The sequence below is a fragment of the Mandrillus leucophaeus genome, unplaced genomic scaffold (assembly GCF_000951045.1).
Source record: "Mandrillus leucophaeus isolate KB7577 unplaced genomic scaffold, Mleu.le_1.0 Scaffold284, whole genome shotgun sequence".
Taxonomy (NCBI): Eukaryota; Metazoa; Chordata; class Mammalia; order Primates; family Cercopithecidae; genus Mandrillus; species Mandrillus leucophaeus.
Window position 1 is genome coordinate 2,851,286 of NW_012102965.1, and position 27,041 is coordinate 2,878,326.

A 27,041-nucleotide genomic window follows, 5' to 3' on the forward strand; every position below is an offset into this window, starting at 1 on the left:
TAAACTAATATTTGAATAGTAATTTATAATTTATAAAACAATTTATAATAAAATAATTTGTTTAAAATAACCTAAATAAAATAAATGTATAATAAAATAACCTAAATAAAATAAACTTGTTGATTCTGCCTTTAGCCCCTGCAAGTAAAACCACTCTTCATAAGACTGGAATTGCAAGCAGCATTCTGGATGCAATCTCTCAGGGAAATGAATCACAACACACATTGGAAAAGTGTATTGCTTATTCTCCACCTTTTGGTGATTACGCACAGGTAAATAATTCCCAGGTTCTGATGATACACAGAAACATTGGTTCAACTATATATTGAGTTCACTGAATATGAAATTGTGGTTCCTATATTATTAACACAGGAAAATCAAATTGCACTGATCTATGTATTTCTTACTCATCATTTGAAATTTGGGAATGTGTTTAAGACATTATTTAGTATCATTTTGCACTAGATATTTACCTCTCATTGTTTACCTAGTGGTTGGCAAATTACAGCCCATAGACCAAATCTAGCCCACCACCTGGTTTTGTAAATAAATTTGTATTGTAACACAGCCATGTCCATTCATTAACATATTGTCTATGGTACTGACATGCTATAGTAAAAGAGTTGAGTGATGACAACAGAGACTATGTGGCCTGCAAGATTAAATATGTACTATCTGGTTCTTTATAGAAAAATGCTGCTAATCTTTGGTTTGCACTAGTATAGACCTGAGAAACCCAAGGGAATGCCTCTGTTCTTCTCCACTGTTTGTAGATGTAGAAAGATGATCATATTTACAGACACTACTGTGCTAACTTCTAAGCCAGTCAATCAATAACATAAAAGTATTATGTTCATAAGATATCCTGTGTCATTACTTAAATATGTCAGTTTTGCTTTGGCCCTTCTTCAGCTTACTCTTAGCGGTGTACGCTGAGTATATATCATGTTAGCCCTGTGTGATTATGGAATCATAAGAGTCTTATAATTATCAGTTCTGACTCTTACTGTCCTAGAACAGCCAGCTTCTTCTCAGCTCTATCCTGTTCGTTGGAGCCTTGTCTCCACTTGGATTTCCTTGGAGCAGCTCTGTGTTTGCCTGACCTGTCTCTAATAAACTTAGAAAAGAAAACCACTTAGAACAATTGACGCCTGATTATGCCTTTTTAATAGAGTACTAGAAATAACCCAAGTTCTGTAAAAATGGTGCAGCAGGATATTAGTGAAACATATGACATATCTTATATACCTGGGACAACATGGGAAAATATGGGTTGGGTAGATGATGTAATTAGGTGACAGTATATCTGTATTTAGAGAACAGTGATCACAAATTGCTGCAATCTGAAAGCATTCTCTTATATTGATTCATAAGACTCATCTTCAGTCCTTTATTAGATAACATTTGAAGTAATGACTTAGATAAAGACATTAATTGGAAAATTTATAAGATATAGTCCTGTACAATTCCAATTTGTTTCTTTTCAAGAAGCAAACTTTTTATAAACAGAAGCACAATAAATTTTTTAAAAATTCATTAAATACGTATTTAAGCTTTAAAAATTTTTTGAACTTACTTTTTCTTTTATTTCTTTTTAAATTTGCCTTTTTCTTAGCAGTTTTGCTTGTTAGATTACTATGATTTATTATATACTTATATACATACATATTATATACTTATATACATTCTATGTATTCTCATTGGAGAATGAGAATTTCTCCATTCTCATTCACACATGGAGAAATTCTGGAATAATGATGCCTTTTTCATTGCTCTATGTCTTCCTGCCTCCACACTTGCTTGCCCAGAGATATGGTGGGGGAATGAATCCTCCGTGCACTGTTCAGTGTCTCCTTTGACAGTCCCTGCTTCTTGCGCACGCTTGTTCATAAAATGGGATTTGTTCTGTCTCTCATGTTCTTTCTTCCTTATAAACTTAATTAAATGTTACTAATGGAACATTAAAGTAAATGGAATTTAACTAATGGAACTAAAGTAACTATTATAGAAAAAGGTGGTCGTGTATTAGGAATTCCTTCCACTATTACCACTGCTGGGATGAAGGAAGAAGTCTAAGGGAAAGGAACCAAAAGTGTTTGTTTTCTTTTTAACACTTGCTATATGCTTTGTGACGTAAGTGATTACTATTTCTAACAACCTTGTGAGATTTAAATGACCGCCTTCATGATACAAGTGGAGAAGCATGAAGGGGTAAATAATCTCTCCAAGTTCATACAGTTGGTAAGTGATTTCTTGATTCCAAAGGCCACATTATTTATACCATTGAGAAGTTTCTTCAGGCTTCGAAGTAATATCTGAGAGAAACTGTGTGGGCTGCTCTGCTTATGAATTAGGAGAGATGAATATGTCAAGGCATAGAGGGACAAAATAATCTTTATCTTCAATAAAACTATCAGATTTAAAAACCTAATTGGCATTTCCAGTATTGATGATGTTGCTTGTATCATACTATTTCCCTACAGATAACCATTATTAGAACTGGACTAAATATAAATGAAAACCAACTACTTGAAAGCACTAGAGAATGAATGACCAAAAGCAGGCGGAAATGCGAGAATTATTCCTAAAACAGGATAACATCACTGTATGATATTTGTGTTTCTATAGCTTTTTGCCTGATACTGCTCCCTAGATGGAGAAAGCTGCAGTCTCACCAGCTTAAGGAATCAGATGACAGAGTTCAGGACCGTTAGCAAGGATGTTAAGTGAAGGGGGAAATTGTGGAAAAGAGGGGGTTGCATAAGAAGGAGCCTCAAAATCTGTGTGTCAACTTAACCCGAATACAGTTGGCTGGCCCCTAAACTGTGTTTGTATGAGGGAAACTCCAAGGGACCTGGTAGAAAACAGCTGAAAGGCTAAAAGAACTGAGAAGAGATTCAACTCCTCTCCAGCGCAGAGGAGACAGAGTTTGGAGTTTGAGTTCAGCAAAGTTAACTCCTTCTAGAACAGAAATCAACATTCATCAGAGGAAGATAATAGAATCTGTAGCCTCTACAATATATTATAGTAATCAATATGTCCAGTAGAACAAAATTACTAGATAGTTGAAGAAGCAAGAAAATGTGACTCACAATTAAGAGAAAAAGTAGAAACTGACCCCAAGGTGACCCAGATGTTGGTCTTGTAGACAATAACCACAAAACAGCTATTATAAATATGTTTAGGAACTTAAAAGAAAATAAAGTAATAATGAACAGATATGGAATCTCTGCCAAGAGATATAAACTAAAAAATAACAACTTTGGAACTGAAAACTATAGTATCTGAAATAAATACACTGGATGGGCATAGCAGAAGATTGGAGAGGCCAGGAAAAAAGGTTCGGTTAACATAAAGACAACTCAATCTGAAGAACACAAAGAAAAGAGATTTTTAAAAGCCCAGTGGAACATATCCTCAGGGACCTGAGGGAAAATATAAAGCAGTCTAAAATACATGTAAATGGAGTCCTGGGAGAAGAAGAGAAAGATAATGGGGGCACACATTATTTGAAAAAATAATGGTCAAACATTTTCCAGATTTGCTTCAAAAAACTTACAGATCTAACAGGCTTGGAGGTCCTCCTGCATAGCAGGATAAATAAAAGGAAATTTTTACCTAGGCACATTATAGTTAGTATGCTGAAAACTATAGTTATAAAGAGATAATCTTGAGAGCAACCAGATAAAAACAATGCACATTATCTTAAGACAGGTTTCTCAATCTTGGTACTATTAACATTTAGGGCTGGATGATTCTCTCTTAAGTGGGAAGGGCTATTCTGTGCTTGTAGGAGATTTGGCAACATCCTTGTCCTCTAACCCCTAGATTGCCCCCACCAGCACACACACCATTGAGAACCACTGGGTTAAGGCAACAGTAAGCATGCAGGTGACTAAAAAAGATTATATATTTTCTCTTTATTTAAAAGCAAAAATTTTAACATATAGGGTTTATAATGTATATAGATATAGTATATTTGATAGCAATAGTGTAAAGGACAATAAGGTAAATGAAATTATGGTTTTGGGGTTATGTTTTACATGAAGTACATCAAAAGTAACTCTGAGTAGGCTGTGATAAGTTGTGGAACGCATATTGTAATCCATACAGCAACCATTAAAAAATTATACAAAGAGATATAGCTAAAACATGAACAGTTTAATTACAATGAAATTATAAAAACATTTGATTAAGCCAAAATATGCCATGAAAGACAAAAACAACTAAGTCTAATAAAAACAAATATCCGAGTGGTAAACCTAAATTGAACAGTAGTTATAATTCTATCAAATGAAAACAGCCTGCATTATAACAAATTTTCTTTTCTAATATTAAAAAATTTTTAATTTTAGGTTTGGGGGTACACGTGAAGGTTTATTACATAGCTAAACACGTGTCACAGGGGTTTTTTGTGCATATTATTTCATCACCCAGGTATTAAGCCCAGTATCCAATAGTTATCTTTTCTACTGCTCTCCCTCCTCCCACCCTCCACCGTTATGTAGACAGCAGTCTGTTGTTTCCTTCTTTGTGTTCATAAGTTCTTATCATTTAGCTCCCACTTACGAGTGAGAACGTGTGGTATTTGGTTTTCTGTTCCTGCATTAGTTTGCTAAGGATAAAAGCTTCCAACTCTATCCATGTTCCCACAAAAGACATGATCTCGTTCTTTTTTATGGCTGCATAGTTTTCCATAGTGTATATGTACCAAATATCCAGCCTGTCACTGATGGGCATTTCGGTTGATTCTTTGTCTTTGCTATTGTGGATAGTGCTGCAGTGAACATTTGTGTGCATGTGTATTTATGATAGAATAATTTATATTCCTCTGGGTATATACGCAGTAATGGGATTGCTAGGTCCAGTGGTAATTCTGTTTTTAGCTCTTTGAGATTTTGCTACACTACTTGCCACAATGGTTGAACGAATTTACACTCCCACCAACAGTGTATTAGTGTTCCCTTTTCTCCACAACCTCACCAGCATCTGCTATTTTTTGACATTTTAGTAATGGCCAATTCTGACTGGTATGAGATGGTATCTCATTGTGGTTTTGATTTGCATTTCTCTAATGATCAGTGATATTGAACTTTTTTTCATATACTTGTTGGCCGCATATGTGTCTTCTTTTGAGAAGTGTCTGTTTATGTCCTTTGCCTACTTTTTAATGGGGTTGTTTGCTTTTTTCTTGTAAATTTAAGTTCCTTATAAATGCAGGATATTAGCCCTTTGTCAGATGTATAGTTTGGAAAAATTTTCTCCTATTCTGTAGGTTCTCTGTTTACTCTGTTGATAGTTTCTTTTGCTTGCAGAGGCTCTTAATTTAATTAGATCCCACTTGTCAATTTTTGCTCTTACTGCAATTGCTTCTGGTGTCTTGTCATGAAATCTTTGCCCGTTCCTATGTCCAAGGAACGATATTGCACTAAAAACTCCAGTAAAATGTTGAATAGAAGCAGTAGAAGTATATATTTATGCCTTGTTGAAACTCTGTTGGAACAGGCACATAGACCAATGGAAAAGAATAGAGAGCCCAGAAATAAGGCTGGACATCTGCAACCATCTGGTCTTCGACAAAGTTGACAAAAGCAATGGGGTAAAGACTCCCTATTCAATAAAAGGTGCGGGGATAACTGGCTAGCCATATGCAGAAGATTAAAGCCAGACCTCTTCCTTACACCATAGACAAAAATCAGCTCAAGACGGATTAAAGACTTAAATGTAAAACACAAAATTATAAAAACCCTGGAAGACAACCTAGGCAATACCATCCTGGACACAGGAACACACAAAGATTTTATGACAAAGTATGACCCATACACAAAGAGAAAAGTAATTAATAGAAACTGTCCGTAAGGAAGTGCAAACACTGGACTTACTAATCAAAGATTTAAAATATTTTCAAAGAATTAAAGAGAGCCACGTTTCAGGAACTTTTAAAAAGTATGAGAGGCCAGGCGCGGTGGCTCACGCCTGTAATCCCAGCACTTTGGGAGGCCGAGGCATGCACATCATGAGGTCAGGAGATCGAGACCATCCTGGCTAATATGGTGAGACCCCATCTCTACTAAAAATACAAAAAATTAGCCGGGCGTGGTGGCCGGCGCCTGTAGTCCCAGCTACTCGGGAGGCTGAGGCAGGAGAATGGCGTGAACTTGGGAGGCGGAGCTTGCAGTGAGCCGAGATTGTGCCACTGCACTCCAGCCTGGGTGACAGAGTAAGACTCCTTCTCAAAAACAAACAAACAAAAAAGCAAAAGTATGAGAACAACATCTCATCACATAGAGAATATCAATAAAGAGAGAAATTATTTTTAAAAATCAAATAGAAATTCTATATTTGAAAAGTATGGTAACAAATGAAAAATTTACTATAGCACAGCAGCAGATTGGAGCAGGAAGAAGACTCGACAAACTTGGAATGTAGGTCAATTGAAATGATCCAGTCTGAGAAACTGAAAGAAAAGAGAATGAAGAAAAATGAACTATAACAATGTAGGCAAGGATGCGGAGAAATGGGAATCCTCATACAGTGCTAGGGGTTGGTGGGATATAAAACGGTGCAGCTGCTTTGGAAGAGTGTGGCAGTTTGTCAAATGTTAAAGAATTACCAGATGGCCCCAGGATTTGACTCCTAGGTATATCCAAGAGAATTGAAAATGTGTGTCTATACACAAATGTGTACATGCATTGGCACAGCAGCAGCATTCATAACAGCCAAAAAGGAAAACAACCCAAATGTCCGTCAAGTGATAAATGAATAAACAGAATGTGGTAATATCCACATGATGGCATATTACTCATCCATAGAAAGGAATGGAGTACTGATCCATGCTACAACATTGGCGAACCTTGTGAACATTACGCTAAGTGAAATACGCCAGACAAAAAGTACACATATGATATTCCATTTATATGAAATATCCAGAATAGGCAAATCCATAGAGAATGTAAGTAGATAGTGGTTACTGGGGGCTGGAGGAAGGAGGAGTTAGGGAGTGTGATTAACAGGATTTTTGGGGGGAGGGGAGAGTGATAAAAATACTCTAGAATTCAATTGTAGTGATAGTTGTTCACAAGTTGGTGAACCTTGTGAATCAACAAATTTTGGACTCTTTAAAAAATAAGCTTCAACTGTACTAAACAGAGAATAGCATTTTCATTTAGTGTTTTAGAGATCCTGAAAGTAGCTAGTTATAAGCAAACAGATCAGATCCATTTTTCAAGATCTAGGTCTAATTAGAAATAAGTTTTAAATGCACTACCCCTTCCATTTCTCTAGTTAGTTGTACAGAATTGCCATTGAGCTGTAGTTACTAATTTTCTCAAAGGCTGTATGTCTTGAATATTTGAACTGTGATTGAGAAAACTTAAATCAGAAATAAATTATTTAAAAATTTGTAGTATACATTGTAGCAGTGATAATAGCATTATAGTCAGCTATGTAAACCTGTCAATATGAATGTACAAGTTGAGTTTGAAATTTCAGATTCTGAGGTCCATCTATGTCAAATGGTTGGGAGAAACCTACCTTAAAAGAGAAGCTTTTAAGCCACTTTATTAAATGTCTATTAAACACCTAAATCTAACATCTAATTATAATTTATCAAAGACAAAACATTTCACCCTTCCCCTTTAATTAAAATAGGTAAAATAGGTCAAAATATATCTTAAGCGTCTTTCCAGTTTGACATAGTCGTTAGTCTCAATAACGTAAAAAAAAGTAAGAGTTTTTTCAGCTATTTAATATGACTGCTGACGTTGTGAATTTTTTTTTTTTTTTTTTTGAGACAGAGTCTTGCTCTGTCGCCCAGGCTGGAGTGCAATGGCACAATCTCGGCTCACTGCAACCTCCACCTCCTGGGTTCAAGTGATTCTCCTGCCTCAGCCTCCTGAGTAGCTGGGATTAAAAGTGCCCACCACCATGCCCAGCTAATTTTTGTATTTTTAGTAGAGACGGAGTTTCACCACGTTGACCAGGCTGGTCTTGAACTCCTGACCTCAAGTGATCTGCCTGCCTTGGTCTCCCAAAGTGCTAGGATTACAGGCCTGTGCCACTGCGCCCGGCCTGATTTTGATTTTTCATTTGACAGTTGCCATACGTGGCAGTTGTCCAGCGTGCAGCACAGCAGTGTTATCTGCTTGCACAGTGTGTTCTTGTGTTGCCCTGAGTCCAGGGATCTCCCCTGCCAGGAGGCTGACTGCCTTGTTCCAGGGAATCAACCACAGAATATATGATGAGATGATGTGATAAGGGAAGAGGAAAGAAAAATGAACAAAAGACCTGGAAAATGCTTGGTCCTTTCATACAGAGCCGAATGCTGCCACCCAGTGGTCAAACAATGCAGGCCGACTTGCCAAAAAGTGCATTATATTATGTAATGAATGCTGTGTGGATTTTTGTATGGACCGTGATAGATCCGAATCTTGTGACAAACACCTGTCATACAAAATATGTTTTAAAACATAAGCCCACATTAAACAACAATTATGGGAGCACAGGTTATCTATATATTAACCCTAGACAATAAGTTGGAAAGTACTTTTAAAAAGTGATTTTGGTTAAAAACTGGAATTAAGGAAAGCAAGCTATTGAAATGTATTTTGGCTGGGCGCGGTGGCTCATGCTTATAATTCCGGCACTTTGGGAGGCCGAGGTGGGTGGATCACCTAAGGTCAGGAGTTCAAGACCAACCTGGCCAACATGGGGAAACCCTCTCTCTACAGAAAATACAAAAAATTAGCCAGGTGTGGTGGTGCACGCTTGTAATCCCAGCTACTCAGGAGGCTGAGGCAGGAGAATCGCTTGAGCCCAGGAGGCAGAGGCTGCAGTGAGCTGAGATCCTGCCATTGCACTCCAGCCTGGGCAGCAGAGCAAGACCCTGTCTCCAAAAAAAAAAAAAAAAATTAGTGCTGTGCAATACCTTTTTGGGGATGAATCGTTAAATCCAGTGTTAGGACTTAACCATTATTCATATGAAGAAAAGTAGCTGAGAGGCACACATGAATATGAACATTGGAAATATGTATGTATGTATATATGAGACAGAGACATTTTTTATTAGTTATATCATTAATGTCAGAGAATGAAGCATATTGATTTTCAAACATTTTTAACAATGGGAGAAAGTTGTATTTTTAAATAAAATTTTAAAAATGTTTAATGCAGAAATGATAATAAAATTAATTCATGTTTCTGTAGGTCTGAAATCTAAAAGCTGGACTTGAAGCTATAAGAAAGGGACATTAGGGGCTTGATTCAGATCTCAGGAGAACTAGTGCAGTCCAATTTTGGTTCTCCATATACCTGACTCCACTGAAGAGACAAGACTTAGAAAAGGTGAAGTGGAGCTGAAGGTAAGGGTGAGACTGAGGAGTCCTAGAGGCAGAATTTTCTGAAAACAAATTTCATTTTGTATTTAAAGGACTACCTGCTAAATGCTTATATTCTTTTCAGAAGAACAACAATAATAAATACCTTTAATTGGACTGATAGCAGATGAGCCTAATGGAATTCACTGTTGACATTAACATATCCCAAAGGAATCTTCTAAGGGATAGTCAAGATTCCCCTTTCCCCAGTTCTTATGAGAGCTATGAAAACTAGCCACCAGTTCAATTATTGACATGAGCTTAAAAATTGAGCTTAAGATACATTGTAAGTAGTAAACTGGCAGTCAGCAAATGATATGGTGACATTCTGTTTCTGCATTCACTTGGAAATGAATGGGATAAAAGTCTACATTTATATGAAAATAAAAAGATTTGCTTTAATAAAAGAAAGAAAATTTTTTTAAAATCTAAGATAAAATAGCAACTGCATAGAGAATGGGTTTCATAGTAGATGTGTGCAAAAGATTAGATTGGTGAGCAACAGTTAAAAGAGCCAACTAATTTGAAATTCTAACAAGAGGGCAGCTGCCCAAAGTGAGAAGCACATTAATCTTTGCTTTGGTAGGCTCTAGTAGATTATGGTGTCCAGTTTTGCCATGCCAGAGTGTCAGAAACCATAGCCCATGACTATTCGCTGAAGGAATTGGGAATGCATGCTTAGAAAATATTTTTTGAAAGGTATTCATTTACTCATTCAACCAGTATATACTGAATGTCTACTATATGACAGGACTGTTCTAGGCACTAGGGGTATGGCAATGAACAAAACATCAAAATTCTTATAAGAATGGAACTTACATTTAGGGAAAAAAATTAGTAAAAGGAATAGTGATCGCTGTAGAGAAAATGAGGTGAAGGCTAAAGAGTGTCTGGGAAGACTTGGAGTTTAAATATGTGGTCAAGGAAGGGTTCATTGTAAAACTGATTCTTGGGCAAAGATCAGAGCTTTAGGGAGTGTGCCACATGAGTATCTATGTAAAGTGCGTTCCAGGGACAGGGAACAGCAAGTGCAGGGGTTCTGAGGCAGAAACATGCTTGGTCTGTTAAAGGAACAGCAAGCAACCTTTAGGGCAGAAGAGGAGTGAGCAAAGTGGAGAATAGGAGATGAAGTCACAGTGGGGTGGGGGAGGCAGAGCACACAGACAGTTTGTGACCTTTTAGGCCCTTGTAAGGACTTTGGCTTTTACTCTAAGATAGAAAGCCACTGGAATGTTTTGAGTATAGGGATAATTGACTGTATTTATAGTTTAACATGTCTAGCTGCTGTGTTAAATAATGAATGTAGAACATAGCAGGGTCAGTTAGGAAGCTGCTGTGGTACAATTCAAGTAAAAACACTGACTTGGACAAGCCTGGAAGCAGCAGAGGTAGTGATATGTGGCTGGGCTGGAGACATTTTTTGGAAGGTGGAGTCAATGGGGTATACGAGGGTAAGAGAGGAGCCAAGGACCCAAGAGTTTTGGCCTAGAAAAATGAATTTGTTACTGATTGAGATGGGCAAGACTGTGTGGGTGGAGCAAGTTTTATGGGTACGTTTTAGACGTAAGATCCCTAAGTGAAGATGTTGCCGTATTGGTGTTCATTATACAAGTCTGGAGGTGAGGGGAGAGTTATGGGCAGAGGTATATATTTGAGAACCATCACATTCCTGTAAATTGCTGTAATTGTGAATTGCATGAAATTGGATGAGATCACCAAGGAAGTGAGGGTAAGTAAAGAGACCAGGAGTCAGTCACTGTGCATCTTAAGATTTCTCTTTCGATTTTGTTTCCTTGGTGAAATAGAAAGCAAAGCATCAGCTGAGAGTGAAGATGAGGGTGTATTGCTGGGGCTTCGAGAAAAGAGAAGGCTTGAAGTAGTCACTTAGGGGAGGGGAGATAAGTGGGCAGGGTAGGGTGGGGATATAGTAGGATTGCCCAGGGGCACGAGAGTGAGGGGCCTCCGCTGAAGTTATGCCCATTCTGATAAGGAAGTATTAGACTTGGATTGTACTTCCAAAGTACAGAATGGAACCACTGGGTGCAAACTATTCAGCCAACCCTAAAAAAGACCCTGCTAAAGATGAAGTCCCCTAAAATGACTATTGTGTGTATTTGATTTCCACCTGAATATTAGACTTGTAAAACTAGAATATTACAGTTTCTATCAAGGTCTTCCTTTTGTTTAGTATTCAAAGCATAAATGCTTATCAAAATTGTTTTCAGATTTTCTAAGTATACCACTTTGTTCTGTCTCATCTGTAAGTTTCATGCTAAATTTTAAATCAAGTCTTAAATCACATATAATCTGTGTGTGTTTGCTCACGTGCATGTGAAGGGAGAAGTTCAATAGCCTCCTGGAGAAACCTAATAATGCCTGTCTTCTTCATTGCCATACTTTTTACGGAGCTGCTTATTAATCTTGCCATATTCCAAGATCAAGGGTATGGTCCTGTTTATAGTCCTTAGCCTGGCATTCCAGCCCTCTATGACTGAGGGCAGCTTCATTTTTCAACCTCATCTGCCACTGCCGCCTTCTGCCTGCCAGCTGCTACCATCACAGGCCTGGCTTTTTTGCCATCTGCCTTTGCACAGGCCCTGCCTTTCTCCTGGAAGGGTCACTGCCTGTCTCCTCATGTCCATATATGACCTCACTTCCAAATCCTAACTCAGATGCCATCTCATCCATGAAACCAGTGCCTGTACCTTTCAAGCCCCCTCCCCCATTTTCCTTGTCTGTAAAAAGCTTTAGCACTTCACTTCTATTTCTCTTTTGTCAAAGTGGAAGTCCCCTTTTAGAATTATGTTTTGCATTCCTCTTCCTTCCCCTCCTAGGATATGAGCTATGGGAGGGCATAGTCCAAGTTTCATTCATCCAGGTAAACCTCATAGCACACAAACTCAGTGCCCACAATAGATCACTTATAAAGGAATGGATGTCTATATCCTGCAAATACAAAATAGAAGGAAAAATATTTGCTAACTTTATATTCTTTCCCTCTTTTGTGTTTTGTTGTGGTGGTGGTGGTGGTTCTTATGTAGGAATTTATTTCTCCCAGAGCACTGAGCTTTGTTTCAAAATTTTAAATCGTCATTCCCCATTCACCAGTCCTTAGACTAGAAGTTAGATCTTTGATAGGGCGTATCAGAAGGATTACCTTTCTCCCAGTATCACAAGGGCTATAGTGAAACCCATTTTATTTTTTTTTAAGGTTTAAATTTTTAATTGTGATAAAAATATAAAATTACTATTAAATATTTAAGTGTACAGTTTAGTAATGTTCAGTATATTTACATTATTTTGCAACAGATCTCTAGATTTTCATTTTACAAAAAATCTGATAGTAAACTGTACTTTTCCCGCTCTCTCCCTCAGCTCCTGAAGAGAACATCATTTGACTTTTTGTTTTTATAACCGGGACTAACTTTTATATCTCACATTGGTGTAATCATACCATGTCTGTCTCTTTTTGAATGTCTTATTTTACTCAACGTAATGTTTGCAGGCTTTGTCTTCATTGTAAGATGAGTGACACCCACTTTCATTTCCTGTTCTAATATTTTCCTGTGCTGCTCAGTGAAGTTTTTTGCTGATCTCATAGGTCTCAGTTGGTTCGGTGAATGGTGTAGCACCATTGAGAAGCCCTTTGAATAAAAGAATGAAATAAATTTCCTATCTGGCTTCTGACAGTGAAGATGGTATAGAAAGACAGAAACCCAGGCTGCTGCTTTGCTACATGCCAAGACACGAAAGAATAGATAACTACATGGGGAGAAGAATTGGGGAAGGTGGGTGAGAAGAGCAGGAGCATCCCAGATCCCAAAGTGAACTGTCTGCTTCCCTCCCCCAGTCTTTGGAAAATCTATTTATAGAATGGACTGATGACTTATAAGAGGAGGAAAGCTGCTAAAAAGAATTCTTTATACCTGAAGTAAGGTCGGATGGTGTTAGTGGCTGGGGTTCAACGTTCAGAAAGATCACCTACCAGTGAAGGGGCCCTAATGAAGAAGGCAGCTGGAGAGAATAATGAAGAGGCTGGACACTGGGAGGAAGGGTTTTTGGGGCAGAGGCTCTGCCTAAGAGGTGAGCAAGCTGTTTGGTGCAGCAGCCCTTCTCTAGGGCTGCACCCTTGTCACCATCAACTCAGCTTCGACAACTATCAACTAACGGCGGCCGGTCTCCTTTCATCTATCCTCTCACCTGCTTCCCTTCCAACATATTCCAACACAAACCCCAGATATACTTTACTGCTAGGAAAAAAAATGTCGAGGCAGAAATTCAAGCCAGATTCTTTGCCCATCAGCTTCACTCCTTTACACTGGCTTGTGTGAAGACGCTTTGTATCGGCCTGTCCCCACAGTAAGCCACATTGAAATGAAGTACCAGAGGACGCAGTCTGGTCATCCCTCTTCCTAACATGGACCATTGAGAACTACTTTAGCAAGGAGTTGAGAGAGACGTATCATCTGTTACCTCTGAGGCTGGCTGCACTTTTAAAAATTGTGACTGTTGTTGGTTCAAAAACAACTGCAGTTTTAATTGCAACGTGAGAAGGCTCCTGTGTGTTGCTGGAAGCTTTACTCATCAGTCATTTCTAAGTTCTTGCATATTAAGTCACATAATTCTGCTTTGATAAGCTTGTTGCACTTATTTTTGTAAAAGCTAAAACTAAGAGGCATTAAGCTGAGCAGTGCTACACCATTGAACTTACTGTGCTATCACTGTGACCGCTTATGAGGACATCTGGCCCACTTTCAGGTTAAAATCTCTGGGATGGTGCCTGAAAATCTGCATTTTAATATGCTCACCAGGCGATTATTGTGGAGACCAAAGCTCTTGAGTTTCCCATTGCTCTCTAGAATGTATCATGTTGTTTTCCTTGATGTCATTTGTCAGTTTCTACACCTACTGATTTATTCTCTCACCACTCCTCTTGTCACCAGGCACACTTAACATCTAATTCAATATGCAGCTTGATTGACACTCGGTGTTGATATTCTGATTCCGTGGGTTTAACTAGCTGTGATCAGCAGAAGCAACTGCATGCAGTGCTCTCATTTTTCTTTTCCCAGAATGTTGGGGTTGGGAGTGAAGGTGCTGAGACTGGTTTGTTTGTGTCCTGCAGAAGTTCCAAAGGTGATGTTGATACAGAAATTAAGGGGTTGTGTATTTTTTGATAGTTTGGGTATTTATCCTGTTATTCTGTATTTACCAACTCAAAGTAGAATGCTTTTCTTATAAATATATTTCATGAATAAGCCAACTTCAAATTTTAAAACTAGCTGCAATTTTATTTTCTCATAGGTGTCATCTTTAAGAAATGAAAAGCGAGGCTCATCATATCTCATCTCTGCCCCAGAAGGTGGTTCAGTGGAATGTGTTGACCAGCATTCTCAGGGCACAGGAGCATATTACATGGAAACTTACTTAAAAAAGAAGCGAGTGTACTGAGTTAAGCTCTCTCCTAATAACCCCCTAAGGTTCTCTGCAGTATCTCTGCTGTTCATCGCTGCCTTAACTTCATTCAAACTAGCCATATCCTTTAAATACGGGTTTATAATTTCCCAGAAGGAACTGTGTTGTGCAGCAGGCAGAAATGCCAAATAAAAAATAGCAATAAGGAAAGACATCAATTGAGGACATTTTCCACTAGAATCAGATGCATCTTAATCAGTGTGCTAATCCATTGGAGAAACTTACAATCCATTGGAGAAACTAACAATGTTCCACTATTCCTTGTTTGAGGACTGGGAATAATTCTGACACCATCTATAAAAGTTTGAAGCAATAAATGGGAAGCAGTGTTGTTTCCCGAGCCTTAGAAGAATGAGTTTCTTACAAGCCAATGTGCATTTCAATTTACTTTCCCTAGAAGTAATTGCGTTTTTACATTTTTAAGACTTTTCCTAGAACTACAAGGGTGCAAGTACCAAATGTGCTGATGGTAATATTATAAAGATGCTCTACATGCATCTTTACATCTTTAATTGTACTCAATTACACCCACACCAGCCACGCAAAATTAAACCCGGTAAGAGAGTGACAGTGATGTCAAAGGTATCCAGTACTACCGATGCTTTAAGATGTTGTTTACCATTTATACCTTCTGTGAAAAATAGAAGGTATTTTAAGAAAAGTAGCTTTGGCAATCCAATAAAGGGGTTGGCACACTACAGCCTCGGGCCACATTTGGTCTACCACCCGCTTTTGTGCTGCCTGCAAGCTAAGACTAATGTTTACATTTTTAAGTGGTTGGCGAAAAAAGAAAATTTATGACGTGAAATTTATATGAAATTGAGATTTCAGTGTCCATAAGTAAAATTTTATTGGGACGTTGCCATGCTCATTCATTTACATGTTGTCTGTGGCACTCCTATGCTACAATGGCAGAACTGATTAGCTTCAACAGACTGTATGGCCTGCAAAGACCATATGGCCTAAAATTTTGACTATCTGGCCATTTATACACAGTGTTTGCTGATCCCTGATCTAATAGCACTAATTCTAATAGCAACTATTCCTTTTAATTCACCTAAAGACAGACCTTTAGCCTTTGAGACAGACTTGTAGGTGGAAAGGACCATGGGTTTCTGTGCTCATTTCATACCATATACTAGTAATGATCTAATGACGGGCCTATTTTGATCACTAAATGCCCTATTTCCACAATATAGTAAAGCAGTCAATACTGCACTTGCTGATGGAGTCTTAAGGAGTCACAGTATTTATAACCACTCTGAGCTAATAAGCTATACCTCACTCTCTGCTCTCTCTCTCTTTGATAGTGTATTAGGATGAAAAATCAGTTATTTAACACAATTTACTTGTGAAAGAAGTTTTATCTTTACGGAATATGACTTTTGACATCACCATTTCTTGAAGACCTTGGTATTAAATGCATGAGAAACCTTTTGCCATCTAGAAATTTCTAAGTTTGTTTATTGTTGTAAGACTGTAATTAATTGATAGGGAATTTGGGATCTCTGTCCTGCGCTTTTTGAAATCAGATCATTAAATATCTTGTCACTTTGGGGACTTGTTATTTTTAACTATGATGTGGATATCCTGTTTTAATTATGAAGTCTAGAATTGGTACATATGTTGTATGCTTTGTAAAGAATTTCACTTGGTCTAATTTATTGCATATAGTAGCTTCTGTTGGAAAATGACAGCTACAAAGTTTAAGGTAATTTCTAAGTATACTACCTATAAATAACTGATAAAAATTAGGCATCATCCAGTTACATAGCAGATGACTAATGGGTTTTTCACACCCTGCACTTCTCCTTCCTATTTTCCTGTTGCATTCAGCCTCTTCAGTGCTTAGTCACACCTCCACTATGGTGCAAACAGAAGGAAGGAAAAATGGTGAATTTTGCATCAGAGCTGCAAAGTGAAAGCAGGAAGAGGTTGAAGGAAGTAAAACAAAGGTGTCTGGACTACGGCACAGTGGACATGCCATCCATACTGGCCTGCGTCCCATTATCACTGGGCACAATAATGAAGTGCAAATCAAGTGGTGTTAGTAATAAGGACCATAACCCACCCCCTCCTCCCCCCAAAACTATACTGTTATTTTTCTATGTTAGCAGATTGTTTGAAATGCTTTGAAAATGAAATCTTTTAATATTAAAAGGCATATGCATGTAAAGTCTTTAGTATATTTATTTGTATAAAGAGTAAACAAAGTGCATATAGAGTGGCCACAGGTTTGACACAGAGACCTTGGTGTTGTAGGCTATGAACAAATTTAAATGGCAACTTTACTGCTGCCATTGAATCAATCCTGAATTTGGGCTCAACAGGTGAAAAGTAACAATATCAAACAAATACTAAACAGCATAAGATTTTCAGACTCTTGGTCATAAAGGCCTTAATAGTTCACATTGAATCAGTGACTAAACGTTTTTGATTACCCAGCTACCTCCAAGCAAACTGAAAACTGTCTAGTGGATCCTGAAGTTCATTAGTGCCTCTAGCGGGGTCTTTCCTTTCAAGTGTTGTACCATAGGGTGATGGTAAAAACAGGGATCAACCCTTGTAGATGGGTGGTAAGTATGGAAACACTCTAAGAACAGTGCAGCGTACGTGGTATTCTGACTGGTTGCATACAGCATTCAAAACCAATGCTGGAATAGCTTGCTCCAAAGTGGTAGAGTTATAAAAGGACATACACTGACATTTCTTAAAAGCATGTGTAATAGCATCCAGGCTCTGGGAATGAGTTCTGATTAAAGGTATACTGCTTAGGAAAGCACTGGCACAGGCTTAGTTCTCGAGAATTAACATGCAGCTAATCATCTATTCCACAGCTATCCCCCCATGTAGAACCAGTTTTCTCAAAAATGGGTGCTAGTGGTCACCCAAGGGAACAAGAGCTAAGCCACTGGAGAAACAACTCAAAGTTTTAAGTCCTACTGGTGAGAGAATACAATCATTTTTGTACAGAAACAATATATACTACCTGGTATCTAATATTTTAAGAATGCATGGTCTAGTACTGTATAGATATTGAAATCTGAGGGCTAGGTCCATCAATCTTTATGATTAATGTGCCAGCAAAACATTTCAGATCAGCTGGCAGCAGGGAAAAGCAATCATCTTCAGACATTACTTTGGTCAACTCCTCTTGTTTTCAAAAATCCCCTTTTGGTATGCAGCTGTGACGGTGAACTAGCCAGAGGAAATGGTGGCATATTCTTTCCACAAGGAGGAGTGCTTAAGTGCTTTCAGATATTTTGGTTGTCATTATGTGTCACTAAGTTACCGGTACCAAATTTAAAGAGGAACTCCTTACTCATATTAAGCACTACAGCATGCCTTATACATGTATATGTACTCAAGTATGAGTTCAATGACTTTTTGGACAGAACACAAACTGTTTTCATTACAAATTTTTAAAAAATGGCTTGGGCATTTGTTGTGGGAGGAGGACTTGATAATCTGTGGAATTTAAATGTTATTCATGCTTATTTTAAAAGTGCTTCAAATCCTTCAATAAGGTTCTGAAAGCTTGTCCGATTGGATGGTTGGAATTCCCAGCATTTCCTCATAAGTTGATAAACCTGTAAAAAGAAAGAAATAACAGTAAAAATGTTAGATTTGGGAACTTTAAAAAATATACAGAAACATCAAGAGTAAGAAAATAATTTTGGAAATGTAAATGACTTCTCCTTAAAGACCAGAAAAACGAGTGTTTGAACAGTTTAAAACACAGAAAATGGGATACAACTCTAGTTCATAAATAGTATTTTAACATTTGAGAAGCTCAAGGGTTGACTGACTGCAGTAAAATCCAGGTCATTCCTGTAAACCGGTTAGAGAGTGAAGCTGAATCTCAGTTCAGACTTAAACTTTCCAGACTGGCTGCCTCACTCTCTGACTCATACTGTTCAGTGTGTCTTACGCAGTCTCAAGAGTTTTGAGTATTAAAGGGCTCAGTTCACTTAGAAAACTGAATACATACTATAAATGCTACTAATAAGTGGGATAAACTAACTTACACACAAAAAATGCAATTATATATATTTGTCACACTAAGGCTACACCAAAACCTGTCCCTCTGGGGCAAGCAAGTGGATAAAGAGGGGCTGGCTTTTGGAGGGAATCCTTGCTCTGAACCTAACTGGTGGCTATCATCTAGCCCCAAAGGTGATTTCTCAGTTATCTTATGTGAAATTCAGCTTCAGAAAACTATTTTATAGGACTTCACTGCATCATTTCCTCGCTCTCCCCTCTACCCATTTCTGGATAACTCAAGCTGCGAAAACACAATAGAAATGGAGTGTTACTACTGTGACGTGGCCCATAGATACCTCATCTGGACAGTTAGGCGGGCACGGCAGGCGTTTTCCTTCTTTTAATGTATTCACAAGTCTTGTGACTGTCATCTGGCCATGGGTTGGGCCTATCATTTTCAGGAACAACTATATAAAATAAAACCAAACAAAACATTTAACTTTGCATGTATTTACATAAATGCCAAACAGATTAAGGTGAAATTTCTACAATCAACTGGAAATTTAAGTAGCAATAAAAAGGCTTTTCCCCTTAGTAACTTTAAATAAAAATCCAAAATCCTTATTAGCTTTCAATGACCTGTCTCTAACCAACGTCTTAGACTCTACCAGCCACTCCTTGTGCTGGTCAAGGAGTCTGTCCCAAGAAAATGATCTGATTTAGGAATGAAGGAGGCGCAGACAAGGCTGGTCCCTACCCAATGCTACCCCACTTAACTTCCTCATTTTCCCATAAAACTGCCGTTCATCTCTACACAGATAAGATCCTTGAGAGTCAAGGCCATCCTATGGAACTCTGGGCTCATTGTGAAAGCAAGACTTGAGAGGTCCACAAATAACTGTCAAGTAGCAAACCAAGTTAAGTGGGAAAGTGACACTTTCCATTATAATACATTGATTGGATTCCATTTAAAAACAAAAGTTAACCAAGCAGAGGGATGGACACATTTTAAATGGGTACTGGATTCAAATGAAGAGAAAAGGAGGACTTACAGCCATGGGACTAGAATCTGAATCACAGTAAGTCAGCAGCTCATGCAGAGTGACTCCAAAAGACCAGACGTCAGAGGCGATATAAAATTTAGATTGCATTAAACATTCTGGAGCATACCTTGAAAGGAAGCAGAACACAAAACTTCATTTCCTGGGAGGCACATTCCAACTGACATTACAGGATAACTGAAAAATCACCTCTTTGGTTTTTCTTATAATTTAATAGAGCATCTGAGTGTGGATGATGTTTTACACGTATCATGTATAAGCTGCTATGGTGCACATCTGACCTATAGTACAGCATCCTTTACAGGCTCTCGGTAGCACGCATCTGCCCTAAAAATAACACGACAAGTCTGTGCTCTTCATTTCACTGAGAACATGCTCTCGGTACGGGAGGAGGTGGCCATGTAATGATGAGCCCCAGGTCTGACTGCCTGCAGGCTCAAAATGAGATATCAGTGGCCTCACTGCCCAATGTGGCGTCACTGCCCAATCCTCTTCCAGCATTACCTATTTTGCTGAATGATACCCACTTGCCCAAGCCAAAAATGAAGGCATTCCACTGCACCCAATCTCCTTAAATACTCCTTGAACCTACTCACTTCTCTCAAATCCTACTGTCACTATCCCAGACACTGTCCTAGTTCATGCTGTCACTGGCTCTGGCCTGAGCTGTTGAAGCAGCCAAATCAGACTCCCTGGCTCCAATCTTGTTCCCTTCATTCAATGGTGGTCTTTTTAAAACAAAGTCTCCGTCCTTAAACCCTCCAGCAGCATCCCACTGCTCTTGAGATGAAGTCCCAGCTTCATGACTCAAGCTTCCTCCTGCAAACCTATTCCACCATCCAGCCTCGCTTTCAGTTCCTGGGAAATCAACTGCTCTTGTCTCATTCTTCCTAGTCATGCATGCTGTCTTGCAACCATCTGTCTAAACCCGCATGAATCTTTCAGGTTTCATCTGAATACTCATGACTTCCAGAAAACCAAGCCCGACCCCTTCTGTATGTTTCCTGCTCCATGCCAGTGGCTGCCTAGCCTGTTAAAACTCTAAACTCGGCCTACTTGTTCACCATATCTCCCGTACTGGCACAAAGCAGGACCTTGATGCATTTCCTTAAATGAATGAATGAAGACGTTTAGGCTCCATAAGTGGGAAAGGTCTATGTATGTGTCCATGTGGGATGCACCTGGGGAGTGCTGACTGGTTATGTAGCAGGGTGTAGTAGAGATGTATGCAATCTCTCCCCTGGACAGTGTTCCCGGCTGAGACGTGGTTGTAGCCAGTGTGTGGCCTTCTAACCTGGGGGCCTCTGGTGATTCATGAGAGACAGCCAGGTCTCCCACAGGTTTTGCTCTGCTCTGTCCAGGAGTTCCCTGAATCTGCAATGCCCACTCTGTCCTACAGCTTCCCTCTGCATGGATGTGTTTAAGAAAGGAACTAGATCCCCTTCACCTGCTCACAGTTTTAAGAACTGCATCAGATGAATGCCCTCTCCTGGGAAGCTGGGAATGTTGAGCGAGTGGTTAGATTTCTTTCATTCCTTGAAAGACGGTGTTAGATGAAGCGCAGGCATTTATATAGGCTGTTTTCAATGAAACAGCTGGAAAGGTGTGTTTCTTGAAGATAAATATCAATCAATTCCAAATGTTCTAAACCTTCTCTAATCTTGAGTCAGGCCAGAGGAATGAGAGACATTAATATAGCCAGAAAGGGCCTATCAAAACTGTAAACTCTATGACGCATTGATAAAACCTGGCGGTTTGATTCAGTTACCAAAACACAGGGCTGTCCCGGTCATCCTTGACGGTGTAATACTCCTTATCGGTTTCAATTGCTTTGGTTAAACCGAAGTCTCCAATTTTCACTTGGTGTTCACTCTCAACAAGGACATTTCTTGCTGCCAAGTCACGGTGAACATATTGCCGAGAACCCAAATAGTCCATCCCCTGAGAGAGAGAAGTAAAAGTCAAGCACATAAAGTCACTTTAGATTGTATTATCTATCACTTCATCAGAGAAAACAGAAATGTCATTTCATTCACATATCACTGACAATTTTTTTGGTTCTGACTTTTATGCAAGAGTATTAAGACCAAACTGATTCAAAGAAATATACATTAAAACAACCATATTTAAATCCATTGACTTTCTTAGTAGAGGCTGACTTTCCATCTAAATAATGCAGAGAAAGACAAACTCAGTATAATTATCATAAACTTTCCCACTTGGAGTCAAATTACAAACCAATTACCCAGGACAGAGCGCCTGATGTCTGAATCTGTAACATGCTGTCTTTATTTATTTATTTATTTTTTACCTTACAAATCTGAACGGCATATTTTAGCTGCTGTTTGAGGTTAATTTTGTTCTTATTCTTTGGAAGATACTCCTTAAGGCTTCCCGAAGGCAGAAATTCCATGATGAGCTTAATACCATTTCCTCCTGTTTAGAAAAAAACACCCATCAGTCTGAGGCTGCCAAATGAGGGAACCGTGGGAGAGGCAAGGGCACAGGATCTGAGACAGAGGCCCTGAGGTGATGTCAGCTTCACCCCTTCATCACAGGCATGTTACTTGACCTCTTATGCCTCAGGATCCTCAGCAGTGAATGGAGATGGTAACACTGGTGTACCTACCTCACAGGCATAAGCACTTACTGAGATAACAGAGTGCTCTGTAAACCACAGGCAAATGATCACTTTCAAAAATTATCAGCTCACTGTCAATTTCACTACCATGAGTAGATACTGGCTTGCAAATAAGATACAATTATTAGTAAATATTACTTGCCACTTTGATTTAGACAACTAGAAAATGAAATACCCTGGCTAGTATTGGATCAGAACAGGGAAGTGGGTGGAGGTGGAGTAGGAATCAGTTTCATAAGGCATAAGTGCAAGTGACGTGGAGAGACAGTGCTGGAGCCAGCCCCTGGATGGAGGGGGCCTGGGTGGCGTCCTCAGGAGCCCTGCAGCTGCTGAAGGATTTGACAGTACATATGACTTGGAAGCCTTGGGAGAGTGGGAACTACCAGCTAGCATGTCAGATGCCCAGATAAGGCCACGGGGTGCCTGTTCTGCACTGGTCTTCATGACCCTAGACAGTCACCAAATCTTTAAACCGGACCCCGGCCTTGCACAACATACCGTCTTCCGTGCAGATTCCTTTGTACTTCACAATGTTCTCATGATAGAGGTTCCTTAAGATCTCGATTTCCTTTTTCAGATCAGCTATGTGGTTACCTCCACTCTCAGGCTTCAGAGATTTGACAGCCACCTGCTCCCCTGTATTGTCCCCTTCGGGGTCATACCTGCAGAGCTCAACCTTCCCAAAGTGGCCCTGGAGGGAAAGATGCATGTGCTGTTATCAAGGAAGCCCCAGCGTAGGCCACAGAACACAGAGAAGTCTTGCTGCTCACAGCCTGAGGGCCAGGGGTTCTCGCCGTCTGGCCTTGCAGGCAGAAGCCTCTCACCTGGACTGTACCTGCTCACTACAGCCCCCGTGCTCTCTTGGCCTCACAATCTGTCCCCTCCGTTACTAAGACAAGGAAAGTAGCAGGTGACGATGAACCAACTCATCAGTCCCAGCTTCCATGAACATGTAACCCACAGGAAATGAAGGTTATTTCTGGGCCTGCAGGACAACTGTGCCGTTCTCTGAAAGCTCTGGGCTCACATTACAGGACAGGCCCCACAGCGTGGCTGAAAAGAGCAAGAGCATGAGGAGTCTTTAGAAGACGTGAGATCAGGTTCCAGCCAAGCCACCTGACAGCGACAGGGGTGGCCAAGTTCCCTAATCTGAGCTGGCTCCTGATGTACTCACTGTATACAGAAACTGGCCTCGGGGATGGTGGGGGAAACTAAGGATGCCATGCTTCTGACAATGCCTGGCACAGAGGCTGGCACACAGCAGATCCTGAAGATGTATCAAGTCTGTTTCATTAACCAGACTATAGAACATCTGTATAAAGACACAAATCTCAGTAGCTTCTCTAGTCACAATTAACTGTTTGGAAGCTCCCATTTAAGGTCCAAAGAAAAGCTGGTATTTTATTTTGGGATTCTGTGCAATAAAGCTATCCCTCCTTTAAAGAGCCTTACAGGGCTGGGTGTGGTGGCTCATGCCTGTAATCCCAGCACTTTGGGAGGCCTCCTTGCTTGAGGCCAGGAGTTTGAGAGCAGCCTAGGCAACACAGCAAGACCCTATTTCTACAAGAAAAAATAAAAAAAATATTAGCCAGCATGGGGGCATGTGCCTGTAGTTCCAGCTACTCAGGAGGCTGAGGCAGGAAGATTGCTTGAGCCTGGGAAGTTGAGCTGCAGTGAGCTATGACCATACTACTGCACTCCAGCCTGGGACACAGAGTGAGACCCTGTCTCTTGGGGCAGGAGAAAAAGAAAGAAGCTTACAGGATATATATGCCCAGGAAAGTCAGAGGCAGAGATTTTCCTATTCCACCATATCTATACCTACTCCCCCATCTATCCCTCTTTCCATTCTCTTCTGTCCTGTAGAGAAAAATCAAGTCTCTCAAGGGAGCTGCCCAGAGTCCCGTGTGCATACACAAGTGTGCACGCAGGCGGTGACATGCATTCCGTCCGTGCCCGGGTGTCACATGGAGAAAAACACAATCCCTTGTGATGAAAGTGGCCCCCAAATGCAGTAAGGTGCTTTCGCTCATGGACCTGGCCCCAGAATGAAAAAGGATGGAGAGAAGCTGTACGTGCAGACAGAGGCGCTGTGAATGGCGGAGGGCTCTGCCGTCAGGAGCAAGAAGCACGGGTGTAACTTACCTCTCCCAAGTCACGGATCCTCTTTAGGAAGCGCTTCTCAAAATGCGTGGGGTCCACTTCGGTTGCTGGCTTTTTTTCTGAAACAATATCTGGATCTAACAGAAGAGAAAAGAAAATAGAGTGAAAGGCAGGCGATTGCCAGGGACTGCCACCCAGGCTCCTGTTTCTCCCCAGGCTGCGTTAAAGCAGCACATGGCAGGTCTTACTCTGCTCTTCAAGCTTATTAATGTCTCTCATGATGGCTCGGAAGAAGGGCCTCTGATTGGGGTCGTAGTTCATGCAGCGGGTCATGAGGTCAGCCAGCTCCTTACATGATGGTGTCACTGGCCTGCACCGGCTTTCATAGAATCTCTCTTTCTGAAACAAGAGGGGCACATGGAAGAAACCAAAGGAACCACCTACAAACTTCTCAGCCGCAGGTCAGATGGAAGTGCCAATTCCTCATTCGATTCTCAACATCTCCACTTACAGGTAAGTTTCATAAATGTTTGTTACTGTTGCCTTCTTCTTGGAAGGGGAAATCACAGTCCTAATACTGAATAATCCAAATTCAAGGAGACTGGGCACTATAGCCCAGTCCCAAAAGGCTTCATTCAAGTAAAGGCATGCAACCAACCTTTCTGGAATACAACTGGGCAACATGTACAAAAATCTTCAGATTCTTCAAACCCTCTGATGCATTAATTTCAATGACTGAATGACTCAGAAATAAATCAGATATGAACAAACATTTATGTATAAGGATGTTCCCTGCAGAATTAGATAGAACACTGGAAATCTGAAAACTTAAATGCCAACTATAAATTTAGTCAAGTAAATTAAACAAAACAACTCTTACGTTAAATTTTTAAAAATTATGATTTTATCTCACAGGAAAGCCCTCACAGTATTAAATGAAAAAACTCAGAATTTTATATAACTCTATCTAGCATGGCCCCAATTTTGTTTAAAAAAGAGAGATACAAACAGGCTGGAAGACAAAATGCCAAAGTGTTAACAGTGGTCAGGGATGACAAGAATGCAGTGATTGCTATTTTCTTTTTTTAACAGTTTCATTTTTAAAATTTTCTTCAACTGTTTATTACTTTAAACTTTAGAAACAAAGAACTTATGCTACTTTTGGAAGATGAAGTGAAACCACTGCATTCCAGTTTCTACTTTCTAGCTGGACTCCAAGAGGGTACTAAGTTCCTCTCTGGTCCCCGTGGGCCCTGGGGTGGGGTGGGGTGGGCAGGCCCCAGAGGACAGGGAGGAGGGAGGACTAGAATTAAGGAGCTGAGAGCTGCTCTTGTCCTTGAGTGTCACTCACACATCGCTGCGGCAGTGCAGCCTGCAGAAAGGCCATCTAACCCAAGGGGACTTAGGTAGAGAGAGACCCCTATTTTATTGAAGACACGGGTCCTTCCTTACACCACCCTGTATGCTGTTCAGCCTGGGGAATGCAGCACGTGCTCGATAAATACTGACTGATGACAAAGGGTATGTTGTTTCATTTCCAAGGATTCAAGGAAGTTAAAAATAAAAATGAATTTCCCAAAAGCCTAGGCTGAAAATTCCAAATAGCAGATCTGTAGATCGATGGTTTCCCTGCGGTTTAAGATCCTTTCCCAAGTCCTGCACCATCTTTAACTGGCAAGTCATAGAGGTTCTAGCTCTTCAATATCTCCCACCATGCACTCTGGACTCCCGCTGCCATTTCCGGATGTGGGGCTCTCACTGCTGAGAGCCTCGGGGCCCTTGTCTCCCTCCAGGTCTCTCCTCTGTCTATCCCAGCTACTGCATCCAGGATAACATCCCAAGGCCAACCTCCAAGCCCCTCCCTCCTCCACCCAAATCCTGCCTTGTCCCAGGCCACCCCCAGGAAGATGTAGGGTCTGCAGCCTGAAATCAGGGACTTTAAACATCTGAACCCAAATGGCCTTTCCCACCTGATCACTGTTACTCCTTTCCCCATTCCAGATACTCAAGGCCAGGCACACCAAACTACCCAGGCTCCTGGCACAGCACTGAAACCAGGCTCTCACAGCCGAAACTGATGGTTGCCCCCTCTAAACATCCGGAGCACATTCCAATTACAGTCACTGAGATGAAGGGACAGTGGTCTTTCATTGTGATTTTTACTACTTTACCCCTTTGGAGTCAGAGTCTCTACTTCTTCCACAGGTACATCTGGAGGACAGGTCTACACCTCACCTGTTTTGCATTCTAGCTGAGGAACCCAGGTGAGTGGGGCTACCTGAGTCTCAGTTACCTGATCTGTCAAATGAGGGTAATGACACCCTCCTACCTAATTTACAGGGCTCTTAGGGTGACACTTTCAGGTATTCTTTCTGGAATTCTTACCATTGTTATTTTAGCCTA

At 40.1% G+C, this 27,041-nt stretch overlaps 2 protein-coding genes across 2 annotated transcripts in view; one reads left to right on the forward strand and one right to left on the reverse strand.

Moving 5' to 3' along the window:
• RAVER2 (ribonucleoprotein, PTB-binding 2) overlaps positions 1 to 17,025 on the forward strand; it is a 69,915-nt gene extending 52,890 nt beyond the window's left edge. Inside the window, exons 10-11 of the mRNA XM_011985476.1 lie at positions 136 to 272; positions 14,679 to 17,025. Of these exons, the coding sequence (XP_011840866.1) occupies positions 136 to 272; positions 14,679 to 14,825 (284 nt within the window). The 3' untranslated portion in view covers positions 14,826 to 17,025. The remainder of the gene's footprint in view (positions 1 to 135; positions 273 to 14,678) is intronic.
• JAK1 (Janus kinase 1) overlaps positions 17,022 to 27,041 on the reverse strand; it is a 139,406-nt gene continuing 129,386 nt past the window's right edge. The window contains exons 19-26 of the mRNA XM_011985475.1: positions 24,887 to 25,037; positions 24,681 to 24,775; positions 23,034 to 23,226; positions 22,206 to 22,330; positions 21,663 to 21,835; positions 19,886 to 20,003; positions 19,190 to 19,300; positions 17,022 to 18,439 (exon numbers count right to left, since the gene is read on the reverse strand). Of these exons, the coding sequence (XP_011840865.1) occupies positions 18,344 to 18,439; positions 19,190 to 19,300; positions 19,886 to 20,003; positions 21,663 to 21,835; positions 22,206 to 22,330; positions 23,034 to 23,226; positions 24,681 to 24,775; positions 24,887 to 25,037 (1,062 nt within the window). The 3' untranslated portion in view covers positions 17,022 to 18,343. The remainder of the gene's footprint in view (positions 18,440 to 19,189; positions 19,301 to 19,885; positions 20,004 to 21,662; positions 21,836 to 22,205; positions 22,331 to 23,033; positions 23,227 to 24,680; positions 24,776 to 24,886; positions 25,038 to 27,041) is intronic.